The sequence below is a fragment of the Cydia fagiglandana genome, chromosome Z (assembly GCF_963556715.1).
Source record: "Cydia fagiglandana chromosome Z, ilCydFagi1.1, whole genome shotgun sequence".
Taxonomy (NCBI): domain Eukaryota; kingdom Metazoa; phylum Arthropoda; class Insecta; order Lepidoptera; family Tortricidae; genus Cydia; species Cydia fagiglandana.
The window spans coordinates 16,046,229-16,058,859 of record NC_085959.1 but is presented as its reverse complement, the minus strand read 5'-3'; the positions used below and the strand labels follow the sequence as shown (position 1 = coordinate 16,058,859).

The following is a 12,631-nucleotide window of genomic DNA, read 5'->3' as shown; positions in this document are numbered from 1 at the left end:
ATGTCTAAAGACACCACAACTTTGAAAGTTTATTGTGGATCATCGTAGAGTATTCGTTTCAAAATTAAGGTATTATTCAATGAATAGCTTATCAATCTATAATATTACCTCGTTTTCACATGAAAATTAGAAAAACTTTATAATTTACAGCCAAAAATAGGCAAGAAAGGCTGACTACTGGTGCATGGCTGAGCACTGGTGCCTTTACCCTACGTACTAATAGTTATTACCTACCTAAGTATATATAGGGTCATTGCGCTAGTTTTTTTCCAGCTCTAGTTTTCGTTCACATGACGAAATTTGAATATTAAACCTTAGATGCTGTACAAATTTGGGCTTATTGCAATCCTTAATATCTAAACAATTTATCTATCTTCTTAAAAATTATATTTTGAAAGTAACAAAGTAAAAATGAATTGTTTTATTTGCTAATCCGACAAGTGGACGGAAACTGACACTGGACGGTAAACTGACGCAATTAGGGGAAGTCCGGCTATAGTGAACACCTTAAGGTTTGACTTGACATAACAGGAAAATGAAAAAAGTGTCAATAATAAGTCTTTATTTAATAAACTTTTAATTTAAATCAACACTAATAGCCTCCAATATTTAATAATTGCTGCAATTTTGAACAAAACGTAAAAAAGATATTTTATTCGCTTTGCCCAGGGTGCCGGGCAAAGTGAAACAGGCCTCCGGGCAAAGCAAATATCACTCCTCAAATCTTAGTGAACTTAATAAGTAAGTGAAAATTAATAAATATAAGATCATTTCAATAATATTAATTAGAAAAAGCTATCATAAGTAACTTTTGATATATTTTCACTAATTTCATAAGCATAAGTCTTCACGGCATCTCTGAAGATATTTTAACACAGCGAATCCACATTTTGATAGCCATTTCCATGATGTCTGTTAGCCAGGAGCAATGATTGATCTTTTTTAGGGTTCCGTACCTCAAAAGGAAAAAAACGGAACCCTTATAGGATCACTCGTGCGTCTGTCTGTCCGTCCGTCTGTCACAGCCAATTTGCTCCAAAACTACTGGACCAATTAAGTTGAAATTTGGTACACATATGTAAGTCTGTGACCCAAAGACGGGTCTGTAACGTCAACAAATAAATTTTAAACATAGGGGCTACTTTTGGGTGGTAAACCATAAAATTGAAAATCAAAGTTTTGCAAACTATATCGTGTTACATATCAAACGAAAGAGCTCATTGTGAGAATCTCATTTGTATTTTTTTGTTAATTTACGATAAAAATTTTAGAAGTTATTCAAGAAAATAGACAAAAAATGACCATTCCCCCCCTCTATCTCCGAAACTACTAAGTCTAAAATTCTGAAAAAAATACACAAAATAGTCCTTTACCTAAAGATGACAGGAAAACCTATTAGAAATCTAGAGTCAAGCGTGAGTCGGATTTAAGAACAAAAATGCGGTCTAGGTTTTTTTGGGGACACAGCCGCAATGGTTTAAGTGAAACGTGATGTAGACAGCTATTGCGAAGGCCCTAGGCCGATATCCGCATAAGGCCGAAGATCCGGAGCTTCCCGAAGAGGCGTGCCTTTAGCTTCAAGCGTGAGTCGGACTGAAGATAAAATAAAAAATGCGACTAGGCTGTATCTGGCACACAGCCGCAATGGTACTTGTAGTACTGATTGATTGGGTTACTACTTACTAGGTATTGTCACGTGTTTTAAAAAGCACTATACAGGCTGGCCAAAAAATAAAGTAAGTGAATTCCCGTTGCCGACGTGCAACCCCGAAATAGCGAAGAAAAATTTGGCTGTTTCATACGTTTTGGCTGGTCCGTTTTCTATGGGAGAATACATTTTTTTCGCGATTTTGGGTCCCATAGTAAATGTTGCTCAGTAGGTACGAGTATAATTCCAAACCCTCCCTGGCTACGGGAATGCACGTATTTTTGGCCACCCTGTAGGTATTAACTCTCTTCGGCCTTCGATTTTAACCTTTTGGCCGCCGGACCTAGTCCGCAAAGACGCTCACTCACACGCCAGAGCAAATTTTAAGTAAACAACTAATAAAAAGTTTAGGGATTGCAAATAGTGATATCGATATTTACAATATTATGGTAAAAATCTTTTTAATTTAGCTTTGTTCTTATCCTGTTTTAATTTCATTCCAAATTGCCAAAATTAAACATATGTTTTACACCCGAAAATGTTTAAAATATAGGGATTTAACATAAAAAACAACCACTAAACAATGTCGATTCAAGACGTGATATCGCCGCACTAGGCTGTACGAGAAGTCTTTTATACAAGACAACGGCGCCCATGGACTGCCCGCAATGCAGACCGACAAGGACTGTTTCCGCGCGGATCAAGTAATAATAGTCTCTAGGTCAACGGCGTAAGCGCTTGTCGGTACGTAAACTTTATTGGCGTAACGTTAAAGCTGCGCATCATGTGTCGATAAAGTCAATATACCGGAACTGTTTTAGTGAAAATTACACGTGGGTTGAATTTTTAATGAGTGAAGATATTATTCCGGAATTAGAATCTATCATTATAATTTCAGTTTGGTTTACATTAATCTATAGGTAAACTCTTATCAAAAAAACGTTCAACGACTTGTTACAAAAAAATTACACATTAACTTCAATGTTATAACAATAAAAGTAAAGTCTGATAAACAGGTATGTCCCTGTACCACACTTGTGCGAAGCGGTCGCTGCGGTGTATCCCTTCCCACTAAGCTATAAAATAACATAATTTTTTTTTTATCTCTTCTGCAATTAAATAGTCCACAATCTACAATGGCAAATTTACTTGTCTGACTCTACTTTATAGAGCTAAAGAAGCTACCTGAACTTTAAATATAGTTATGCCTATCTGACTCTCGTTCTACGTATTCTAGTAAGTAGTTACCTACTATTCGTTGAAAAAAATTGGCGATTAACAAGTGTTCAAATACTTAGATAAAAACATATTTCTGACTTTAAAAATTCCCATATCGAGTTAACATTCCCATCCCTAGCTGTCTTTTATACAAGACAACGGCGACGAGGAACATGAAAAATGTTGAAAATTGGACCAATTTTTTTAAATGCCTTATTATAAAAGAAGGGATTTATATAGCGGCTTAAAAAGCAAATAAATGAAAAAACAAAGACCTTAAATATGAACACGAGTGTAAATGAAATTGTAATTGTTATTATTTTCACATTAACTCAGTGGTTGAATTTGTGTCTTGTATACAAGACGACGGCGCCAGCGTATCGTTCTATCGTTGTCTTCTATACCGGACAACGGCGGTCAAAGGGTTAAAACACTTGCGAAAGTTGTAGGAAGCGCGACCCGTCGGACGCTCCGAGTTTTCAGCTCTACGCGGAGCTCGGTCTTCAGTCTTCGCATTTAGACACTTGTACTCTTATTCGGCATTTAATTTCCTATCTAAGCTACTTTGCATATTTGCAGAGATATAAGCCACCACGCCAGAAAACTTCATCTTACATGTGTTGAAAACTTGATCGACTCATTCGGGTTTTTCAAGACGTTTCACTCACGTCATGTTACACGTACAAAAAAAGAATTGTCGAAAATTGTGTGATGTACGGAACCCTTGAAACGCGAGTCCGACTCGCACTTGACCAGTTTTTTTGATATTTATATACCGTCTGTAACAAAATATTATCATACAATAAATTCACCTAATAAATTCAAAGTGAACATGCTATCCGCTTTGCCCGATCCACTTTGCCCATTCAGTCAGTTAAACAAATTAAGTATTAGAAAAAAATAACCGTTGGATTGCTTTAAAAGAAATGCGTTGTAAAAGGAAGATACTTTAATAAGCAATAGCAGCATCTTGAATTAAAATTCGAGATAATTACCATGACAAAATAACATACAATGTACTTACCTTTCAAAATCGAATATTTTGCACTAAAAACACATTTTGACTCCTAACCGACGACGCTCGCAGCGACCGCTCCCTGTGACGCTTGCCGCTCATAGAACGATGGATCCTGAACATCATATAGGCGCGTGGTGCGACAAAGTCGAATAGGTAGTTTAGGATTGGGAGCCCGAATTCACTTTGCCTGGGGTGTTCGCTTTACCCGACCTTCCCCTACTGTAATTAACTCGTAGGCAGTGCCGGATTTAGACATTTGCCGCCCGTAGGCTATGCCGATTTTGCCGCCCCTATCCACCTCGCTTATAGCTTTTTAAAGTACTTTCCAATCAGGCCGCCTAGCCAAGGTTACAATCGCTATCGCTTCGACAACGAAAAGCATTCTGTCTCTCTATCACTCTTCCATATTAGTGTGACAGTGACAGTTGCGTTTCGATCGCTACGGAGCGTAAGCGATTGGCATCTTGGCTACGCGGCCTGAGACGTTTAATTAAATAGTACAACGCACCATAGTCACATTAAAATGCATATTATAAGGTGACGTCACTATTCTAGATACAGTACAGGTTTATGTGGGTTGTTTTTGTCACTCAATGACGATGCGACCTCTTTATATTTTCCTGATCTGATCGGCGATCGGTGGATACTCCTGGGTTTTGGCCATTGAGAATCAAGGTTAAGGAGTTCGGTCGGATCTGGCATCGAGTCTGCTCGAGAGACTATGCTATACAAATGGATCGCTAAAGCGCGAGCGTAGCGAGCGCGAAAATTTTTCGATAGAAATAACGCAATTGATATGTCGCAGTCGGATCGTATAAACCGCCGTATTACATTACGGCTAGCCGTTTTCAAAAACAGGGGCGTTTTGTAATGCGGCGGTTTAACGATTAGCCGTATTGAATGCGGCTGAATGAGAATCCGCCGGAATGTATTCGGCGCCATACGTTCTTCAACACGGCTAGCCGTAATGTAATACAGCGAGTCATTAGCCGCCGCTTTGACAGTTTTTAGTTCCCATTTTTAACACTCGTGGCGCTGCTTGACAAACGCTGGGGTGTCCATCAAATCTGGATTTTGTCGGACTGTTTCTTTTCAAAAAAAAAATTCCTTCGCAACTTAACTAGACGGAGCCCCGCTTCGCGGGGCTCCTATTTCTGAGCGGTTTGCCCTTCGGGCATCTGAAGCTACCTAACGAACCTAACCTACCTACCTATTGATTAAGTGAGACGTCCGTGAAAACATTACACTTTGGGGAAAAAAGCGTAGGTAGGTAATTAGGTTAGGTTCGTTAGGTAACTTCAGATGCCCGAAGGGCAAACCGCCCAGAAATAGGAGCCCCGCTTGCGGGGCTCCGTCTATTTAAGTTGTGAAGGAAATGTTTTGGAAAAGAAACACATGTAGTGCGGTGGGACCATGGTAGAAATAAATTAAATTGCAAACATTGTCAAACTCCGGTTACGTAGGCGACCGAAAGAACTGGTCACTCTACAATGTACGATCCGGCTAATCGTCGAACCGCCGCATTTCAAAACGCCCCTGTTTTTGAAAACGGCTAGCCGTAATGTAATACGGCGGATTATACGATCTGACTACGACAGATACACAAGCCTTCTTGAGCTTACCGTGGGGCTTAGTCAATTTAGAAAATGGTAAATTTTTAGGCTTCCGTACTTCAAAACGGAACCCATATAGGATCACTTTGTTGTCCGTTTGGCCGTCTATCTGTCAGAGGGCGGCAAAATCGACAAATAATGCTCGTTATTTAAATTTTACAAATAAATAGGGGAGCGGCATAATTCTGGTCAACCCTATCTGAATAGCAAATAAAATATTTTTTTGACCCAAATTTGCCGCCCCCTAAAATCTGCCGCCCTAGGCTTCAGCCTACTCAGCCTAGTGGTAAATCCGGCACTGCTCGTAGGGTTAGGCTTACATATATTACTTGTAGAGTATTAGGCCTTGTGCTCATTGTTTACCTATTACATAATATATTTATCTCTTTACTTTTCATCGTGATATATTTTTGGTACTTTTAAATAAATGAGTAACAAGGCCAATGCTCAGCAGCGGACGATAAAAGTGTACCCAAGTGGTAATGTCATCATATGATTTTCTAATCGGCACGACTAAGGCCCGTGGACTAAATCGTGTACATTTAATTATACTATAACTACATATTAAAACATAATCAGGCGTGGCTCACTTCGCGATTTCGTCGCTTTGCTACAAGTAGCGAAAAGTCTATCCGTTCGACCCCAATTTTGGGGTTTTCCATAAGCCGCGCGTGGCGCTGTCGCCACCTAGCGGCCATATCTGTCCTGATCGTAACAGACGCGTTTTGTTAGAGAGTGAGTCTTCTGTAATACTATTATTTATTCTGTAACATAATGTATATTAGAACTATTAAATCATTTTAGGAATGGCGAGTCACCTTTCATCATCATCATTTGCCAGGTACCTGCATCGCACTTATTTGTCGTGAACCAACATACCGCCTCCGCCGCGAAACCGCTTTGCAAGGACGTGGAGCAGCACGTGGACGCTTGTGTAATGCGTTAAAAAATGTTTGTGTGTGTGTTGTACCTAATGATAAACAGTAGAAACGACGACTGTTTTATCAAACTAGGTACTTTTATATGGTTTACGCACATAAAATAAAATTTCATAGATTCGGTAGATAAACTACGTAAGTTCGCGCCACATTATAGTATAGGTACTCGGAAAGAAAAGTTTCAGTTATGATTTTTCCCTTTATTATTATTTGCTTTTATTTAATAGTGTTATCTCAAGAAAGATTACAATATGATGTGACTACCGCTAATCAGGTCGTTTTAATAAATTCGGACGACGACGAGTTGAATCAAGCTTTACTTCTAATAGACATGCTGAAAACAGGTAGGTGCCTACGCTATAGGTATACATACCGGGTGTGGCCTGTAATATGAGCAAAAAATTAAACAGTAGGCTGTACTCCTCATACTGACCAACATTTGTTCAGCGACTTTTAAAAATAACTTGTGGTTTGATTTTTAATACACTTTAAAGTTTATTCTAGGTAAGACACAATGTATTGCGAATTTTGTTACGTTTAAGGCGTGACAAGCAACGTCAATCACAATGATATGGTGTGGCGATGGTGTCCATTGAAAATAATTTTTATTTTGTATGAAAAATAGGGAGTCATAAGGTAAAAGTACGCTCCACCGAACGCTCAATATCCGTCCGTATTACCGAATTTCTTCTATTTTAGGCTGTAAGTTGATTATTTACAGCTGATATTTACTTGCGTATTTTTTTTCCACGAGTTAAATACCTATCTCTTCCACTATGCCTCAGAGTCGGCCAATTTGTCCCGCAGTTGGGACGTGGCAACTGATCGAAACGGATCGTTGCTGCCGATTGCCACTTTGTATGGGCAACCTTAAAGAAATCGGTAAGAAGTTGCGTATATTTCTTAAGGTCATAAAACCTTTTAAATTTATTTCTGTGTTTCAAAGTATGGTTTTTCAGTGTGACTACTTAATTAGTTTGTGTATTTTAGTCAATTTAATTAATTTAGTGCAGTCATATTATCAGAAATTAAGCTTAATGTGAGTTTGGTGATGAGTACACCGACAATTTGATTGGAAGGTATTATCGAACAGCGTCCGGAATCAGGGAAAGCGTATGTTTATGAAATTATTTTTTTAATGGTTGATTACGAACTATTTAGATTAACTACCTAATTTCACAAATAACTTAATGTATTTGTAATTTTATGAGCAATTGCCGAACAACAATAACCTATATATATTATTATAAAACTGCGTTTGAAATGTTCATGTTTTACGACTTTTTGGCATCAAAATAAGGTTTTTGGCAAGACTATTATCAAACAATAATTTTAGATATTTTACGTCAGTATTAGCAAGAACTTTACACATGTACGGTTTTGTAATGGATTCAAGTATTAAATTTAATGATAGATTTGTAGTTATACCACATTGATTACGATTTAAATACTATTTTCAAAATCCGTTCGCGAAATAGGTTCCACATATTTTCCATGTTTCGTTCACCGAACGGCCGTTCGGTAAATGGTACCCATGGTCTCTGCTACCGAACTCATGTTTGCGTTGGCCATGTTTCTATTCGACGTTCATGAGAATATAATCCTTATTACGATAACGGCTAGGTCGATATTTATATGTTTATTTTTTGTGACCATTATTTCAATGCCAGCGCTTTTCAAACTTTAGACATACTTATTGGACGCCTGATAATAGTCTTGGAATGTGGACAAAAAAACTGAATAGGATAATAAAAATAATGAAGCAATAATATTTTATACAGGGTGGTCCGAACCTAGATGTCCAAAAAATTTTTTTAGATTCCTCTCGTCGTGGGCGATTGTGATTTTTTTAACTTTTATCTTTTGTTATGAAATTCCGGGGTTCCCATACAGGGTGGCTAAAAATTAACTACATTCCCATTCCCAGGGAGGTTTTGGGATTATACTGAGCAACTTTTACTATGGGACCAACTCCGAAATCGTGAAAAAAAAATTACCCTTCCATAGAAAATGGACGAGCCAAAATTTATGAAACCGCCAAATTTTTTTAAACACATGCGTACATGTTTTATAATTGTTGCGTACCTTACTTACTGACTTATTTTTCAAAAGTATTTTTCAATAAAAAAGACACGTCAAGATCGCTTACCATCTTTATAATGCTAAAAAACGAAGCATAGTAGGGATTTAATAGTGAACTACTGAAGTTTGAGCACCACTCAACACCATATTTTCATACAATTATTTCCTAGTTCGGTAATGCGGGCTCCCTATTCGGTATAATGTGCAAATCACGTTTCTTAGTTCGGTAAACGGTACAAACAAGGAAATTGGAAGAAATGACTTTAAAAATGTTTTTAATACACTTCCAATCATTTCAGTAATTTATAGGTATGTTTAAATGAGGACAAATTTATCTATGTTTCTATTTTAGTATTGAACATATTCGTAAGAAAATATCAGAACTAATAAAAAAATTAAACGTAAGTTTAGGGCTTAAGCATTCGGTGAAGCGTACATTTACCTTAATACTTCATATTTTTTTAAAGTTGTTGAACAAAACTGTCACCGTTTGAGGAGTACAATCTATGTTTTAATTATTTGCTCGTGTTACAGGTATAAGCTACGAGTATTTGTACATGCAACGTATAAGTATGCCTAATTTCCTGGTTATTGCGGAAGTAGCTAATTAATTTCTATCGTAGATGACCTCAAGCTATTACGCCAAAAGTCTGAAGTAGCCGAGAATGTTACCGCGATGGTCGAACAATCCACTGGCGCAGCAACGCCAGCAACTACTTTCCTGGAAAATCGAATGTCTGAATCGACGCTAAATCCAACCATTGTCACTATTTCTACAACTACAAGTTAGTACTTATAATCAATACAGTAAATTGCAATAAGCTCCTAAAATTCTGTGTTGCAAATTTCTGTAAGTAGATACCTACTAACCTACATTTATTTGATTGTTCCGATTTGAAATACATAACGATTTCCTCTAGTATATTACCTATAATACATATAGGTACTTATATGTATTATAATTAATAAAATTATTTCAATAGTTGTCCGCAACACACATTGTTTCCGCAGCCAAAGTACCTCACGACGAGAAAAGAGATTCCACCACACCCAATAAAGGCGCCGCGGCATGGCAGTCGTGGCACCCCCCGATGGGTCACGCCGCGCCCATGTTTCCGGCGCGGTGGGCAGACCTCGGCACCACGAGGACTTACAGCTACACGATGCCATTGTACGATGCACCTAATCCACCAAGACAGCCGCGTCCACTGCGTCTACCACTAAGGCCTTGGAGACGTTTCTTTCCTGATTCTTTTTTTTACGGTCAGTTTATAACTTTATAGCAACTATTAAAATGAATTCATTTTAAATTATTTATATAATACCTAAAGTAAAAAGATTTATTGCTACCTGTAAAGTGCAAGGGTAATGTTATATTAATGTAATAAGATCATACCTAGCTAAGATAAGAGATATCCCAAAGTATTAAAATACTAAACAATCAACAAGTACAGAACATATTAATAAATATTATTTAGTAAGTAATAATTTATTACAATTACAACTACCACACAATTCTCATGTAAGCTCCCTGAGCGAAGCCGGGTACCTCAGCTAGTTTAATTTACCATATACTCGTGTCGTGTTCCATGTCGATAAGTTAAACAGAGGTCGGCCAAAACCGCCCGTTTCTCTAAGCAATTCAAGGCACTTTATGCTGTAGTAAGTTGGTAGAGTTTATTTACCTTATATTAAAAAGTGGGTAGGTAAATATTTTACTTTTATTTACCTACCAAATATTTTACAGATGTTCATCCTCGTCGATTTCCTAAATATCTCCGTAAGTACAAAAAAAACCTTGTATAAAATAACCTTACATGCTTATAATTACAACAAAAACTGTTAATTACCTGCATATCCCATGTTTTAATTTGCTTGATAGCTTTTAGACGTCCGGACCGTCCGTCAACACTAGCAACAACTAGAGCTAATATTGTTCAAAAGACGGTAACAACAGAGATACCTACAAAAAGTACTAAGAATATTAAACACACATCTAGTAAAACCACTTCGAAATCTCTACGCACCTCTAATGGGCGTACATTTCGGCAACGAACTTCTAAAAAGGGTAAGAAGACTAAATAATTTAACTACATAGCTCTCACGGATCGGCATATATTTGCGGCATTTGCAGCCGAAACTCTGGGACCGTGGTGCCCAGGGGCCCATTAACTAGTTCGGCAGCTCTCAAAAAAAATATTCGAGGTCACCGGGGACCGTAGGGCTGGCTCGTTCCTCGCCCAACGGATCGGCATAGCCATCCAAAGGGGGAACGCAGCCAGCCTTATGGGAACCCTTCCACAGGGTTCGGACCTGGGTGATCTAGCCTAATATACATATACATATTCGGCTAGATCACCCACATCATGTTATATATATGTATTTTTTTTTAGGTATTAGTTTTAGTTTTGTAGGTAGTTTTAATTTTAGGTTACTTTTTATTCTAAGTTTGTTTTTAAGTATGTTTATGGTTATAAAAAATAAAAAACTACATATTAGTACCTACCTAGTATACACGTTAAAAGCAACGTAGAGGTATCTTTTTTTAACCGCGTTGGTGGCAAACAATATAATTGTGAATTTAAATTGATTGTCGCTTACTAATTATAGCTTATAGTTTGTAAATATTTGAATTGAATATATGTGACTCTCCACGGGAATAGGTACCTACTTGTGGTGGCTGGCGCTTACGTTGCATTACACGGCGCCAACTTTACCCATGGGACGTCACATATACAAGTAAGTATAACACTATTTTATTTGCAGCTACATTTCATAAAAAGGCTTCAACGTACATAGAAAATACCGATCCAGTAGAAGCAGAGGTAGCTTCAGAACTTTTAAAAGAATTCAAACTGATAAATATTACTCCAAAAAACAAAATAAGAAAAATAGTGACTGTAGGCAGCACAAGCACAGAATAATTTTCCCTACAGGTTGCAGGGGAAGTGTTATTAAATGTACATATAACTCGGCACATTCCATCCTCAAAGTCATACCAGCTTACCTACGTAGATACTTAAATTATTGATATTTATCTTGATACTTATATATACCACTGTATATGTTTGTAAATAAATGGTAAGTATTAATCTGTTAAAGTAAAAAAAATATTGATTAAAAAAAACTCTGACTTTTAATTCACTAGATGCTAGTAGAATAGTAGTAAATTACGATAAAAGTGCGAAAGGTTGGAAATTCGCAATTCGCAATTCGTGGGCTCCTTAAGGAGCTAGGTAAGCGGTTAAGGGAGGCAACAGGGGACTCTCGCGCGGGCAGCTTTCTCGCGCAAAGGATTGCTATCGCTATACAGCGCGGGAATGCTGCCTGCGTCATGGGCACCTTGCCGAGGGGCCTTAGAAGGTAGGTTTTAGGGATTTTTTTTTTGTTAGGTTTAGTTCTAGTTAATTTATTTTTTAGGCACTTGTATTAAGTTTGTCGCAATAAGCCACTTGTTGCGAATTTCCTACTTCTGCAGAACTTTGTCAAATCCTCTAAAAACACATAAAAAAAATTTTCTTGTGCGGAATTTCATATGAATTATATATATAGCTAATATTCTCTTTATACTTAGTCGTAGTATTGGTCAAATTTGCTTGCTTTTTGTGACACATAAATTAGCAGAATTCAGCTACAAATAAGTTTTTGGCAAAAATCTAATTTTTGGTACAAGCTTTTATCGATGACTGGACTTTTCTTACGACAGACAACTAATACTCATCGAGACAATTCTAAAAACCCCTAACACAATTAGGTTGCGTTGTTTCATCACAGAGTTCCTATGACCACCTCCTGTCTCCATCATCCGATCAGTTCAACATTACCATATTATTGTATTGTCATCAGAACTACATACAGCTGCCAATTTTCATGACGCTAGAATCCTTGGAAGATGGTTAAATTAGTTACCTTAGATTCCATTACATAGTTACATACAGGTCGCGAGTTCCTATGGCCACCTCCTGTCTCCATCATCAGATCAGTTCGACAGTACCATGTATATTGTATTGTCATCAGAACTACATACAGCTGCCAATTTTCATGACGCTACGATCCTTGAAAGATGGTTAAATTATTTACCTTAGATTCCATTACATAGTTACATACAGGTCGA

General features: G+C 37.5%; 1 protein-coding gene across 2 annotated transcripts; it reads left to right on the top strand.

The window, feature by feature from the left end:
• The first annotated feature begins 6,431 nt into the window (after nucleotides 1–6,431).
• Nucleotides 6,432–11,549, top strand: LOC134678936 (uncharacterized). 2 transcript variants are annotated; one of them, XM_063537692.1, is made up of 7 exons: nucleotides 6,432–6,557; nucleotides 6,663–6,779; nucleotides 9,141–9,302; nucleotides 9,529–9,780; nucleotides 10,265–10,297; nucleotides 10,400–10,585; nucleotides 11,284–11,549. In XM_063537692.1, the coding sequence occupies exons 1-7, from the start codon at nucleotides 6,521–6,523 to the stop codon at nucleotides 11,439–11,441; spliced, it is 945 nt and encodes a 314-aa protein (XP_063393762.1). In that variant the 5' UTR covers nucleotides 6,432–6,520; the 3' UTR covers nucleotides 11,442–11,549. The 2 variants fall into 2 exon arrangements, with proteins under 2 accessions (XP_063393762.1, XP_063393761.1); XM_063537691.1 differs by lacking the exon at nucleotides 6,432–6,557 and having other exon boundaries at nucleotides 6,606–6,779.
• Nucleotides 11,550–12,631: the final 1,082 nt, after the last annotated feature.

Excerpts from the sequence above, each read along its gene's own strand:
- LOC134678936 (XM_063537691.1), top strand. The coding sequence starts at position 6,623 with ATGATTTTTCCCTTTATTATTATTTGCTTTTATTTAATAGTGTTATCT. Across the intron at positions 9,781-10,264 it reads TCCTGATTCTTTTTTTTACG|ATGTTCATCCTCGTCGATTT; the intron begins GTCAGTTTATAA and ends AATATTTTACAG. Across the intron at positions 10,586-11,283 it reads GCAACGAACTTCTAAAAAGG|CTACATTTCATAAAAAGGCT; the intron begins GTAAGAAGACTA and ends TTTTATTTGCAG.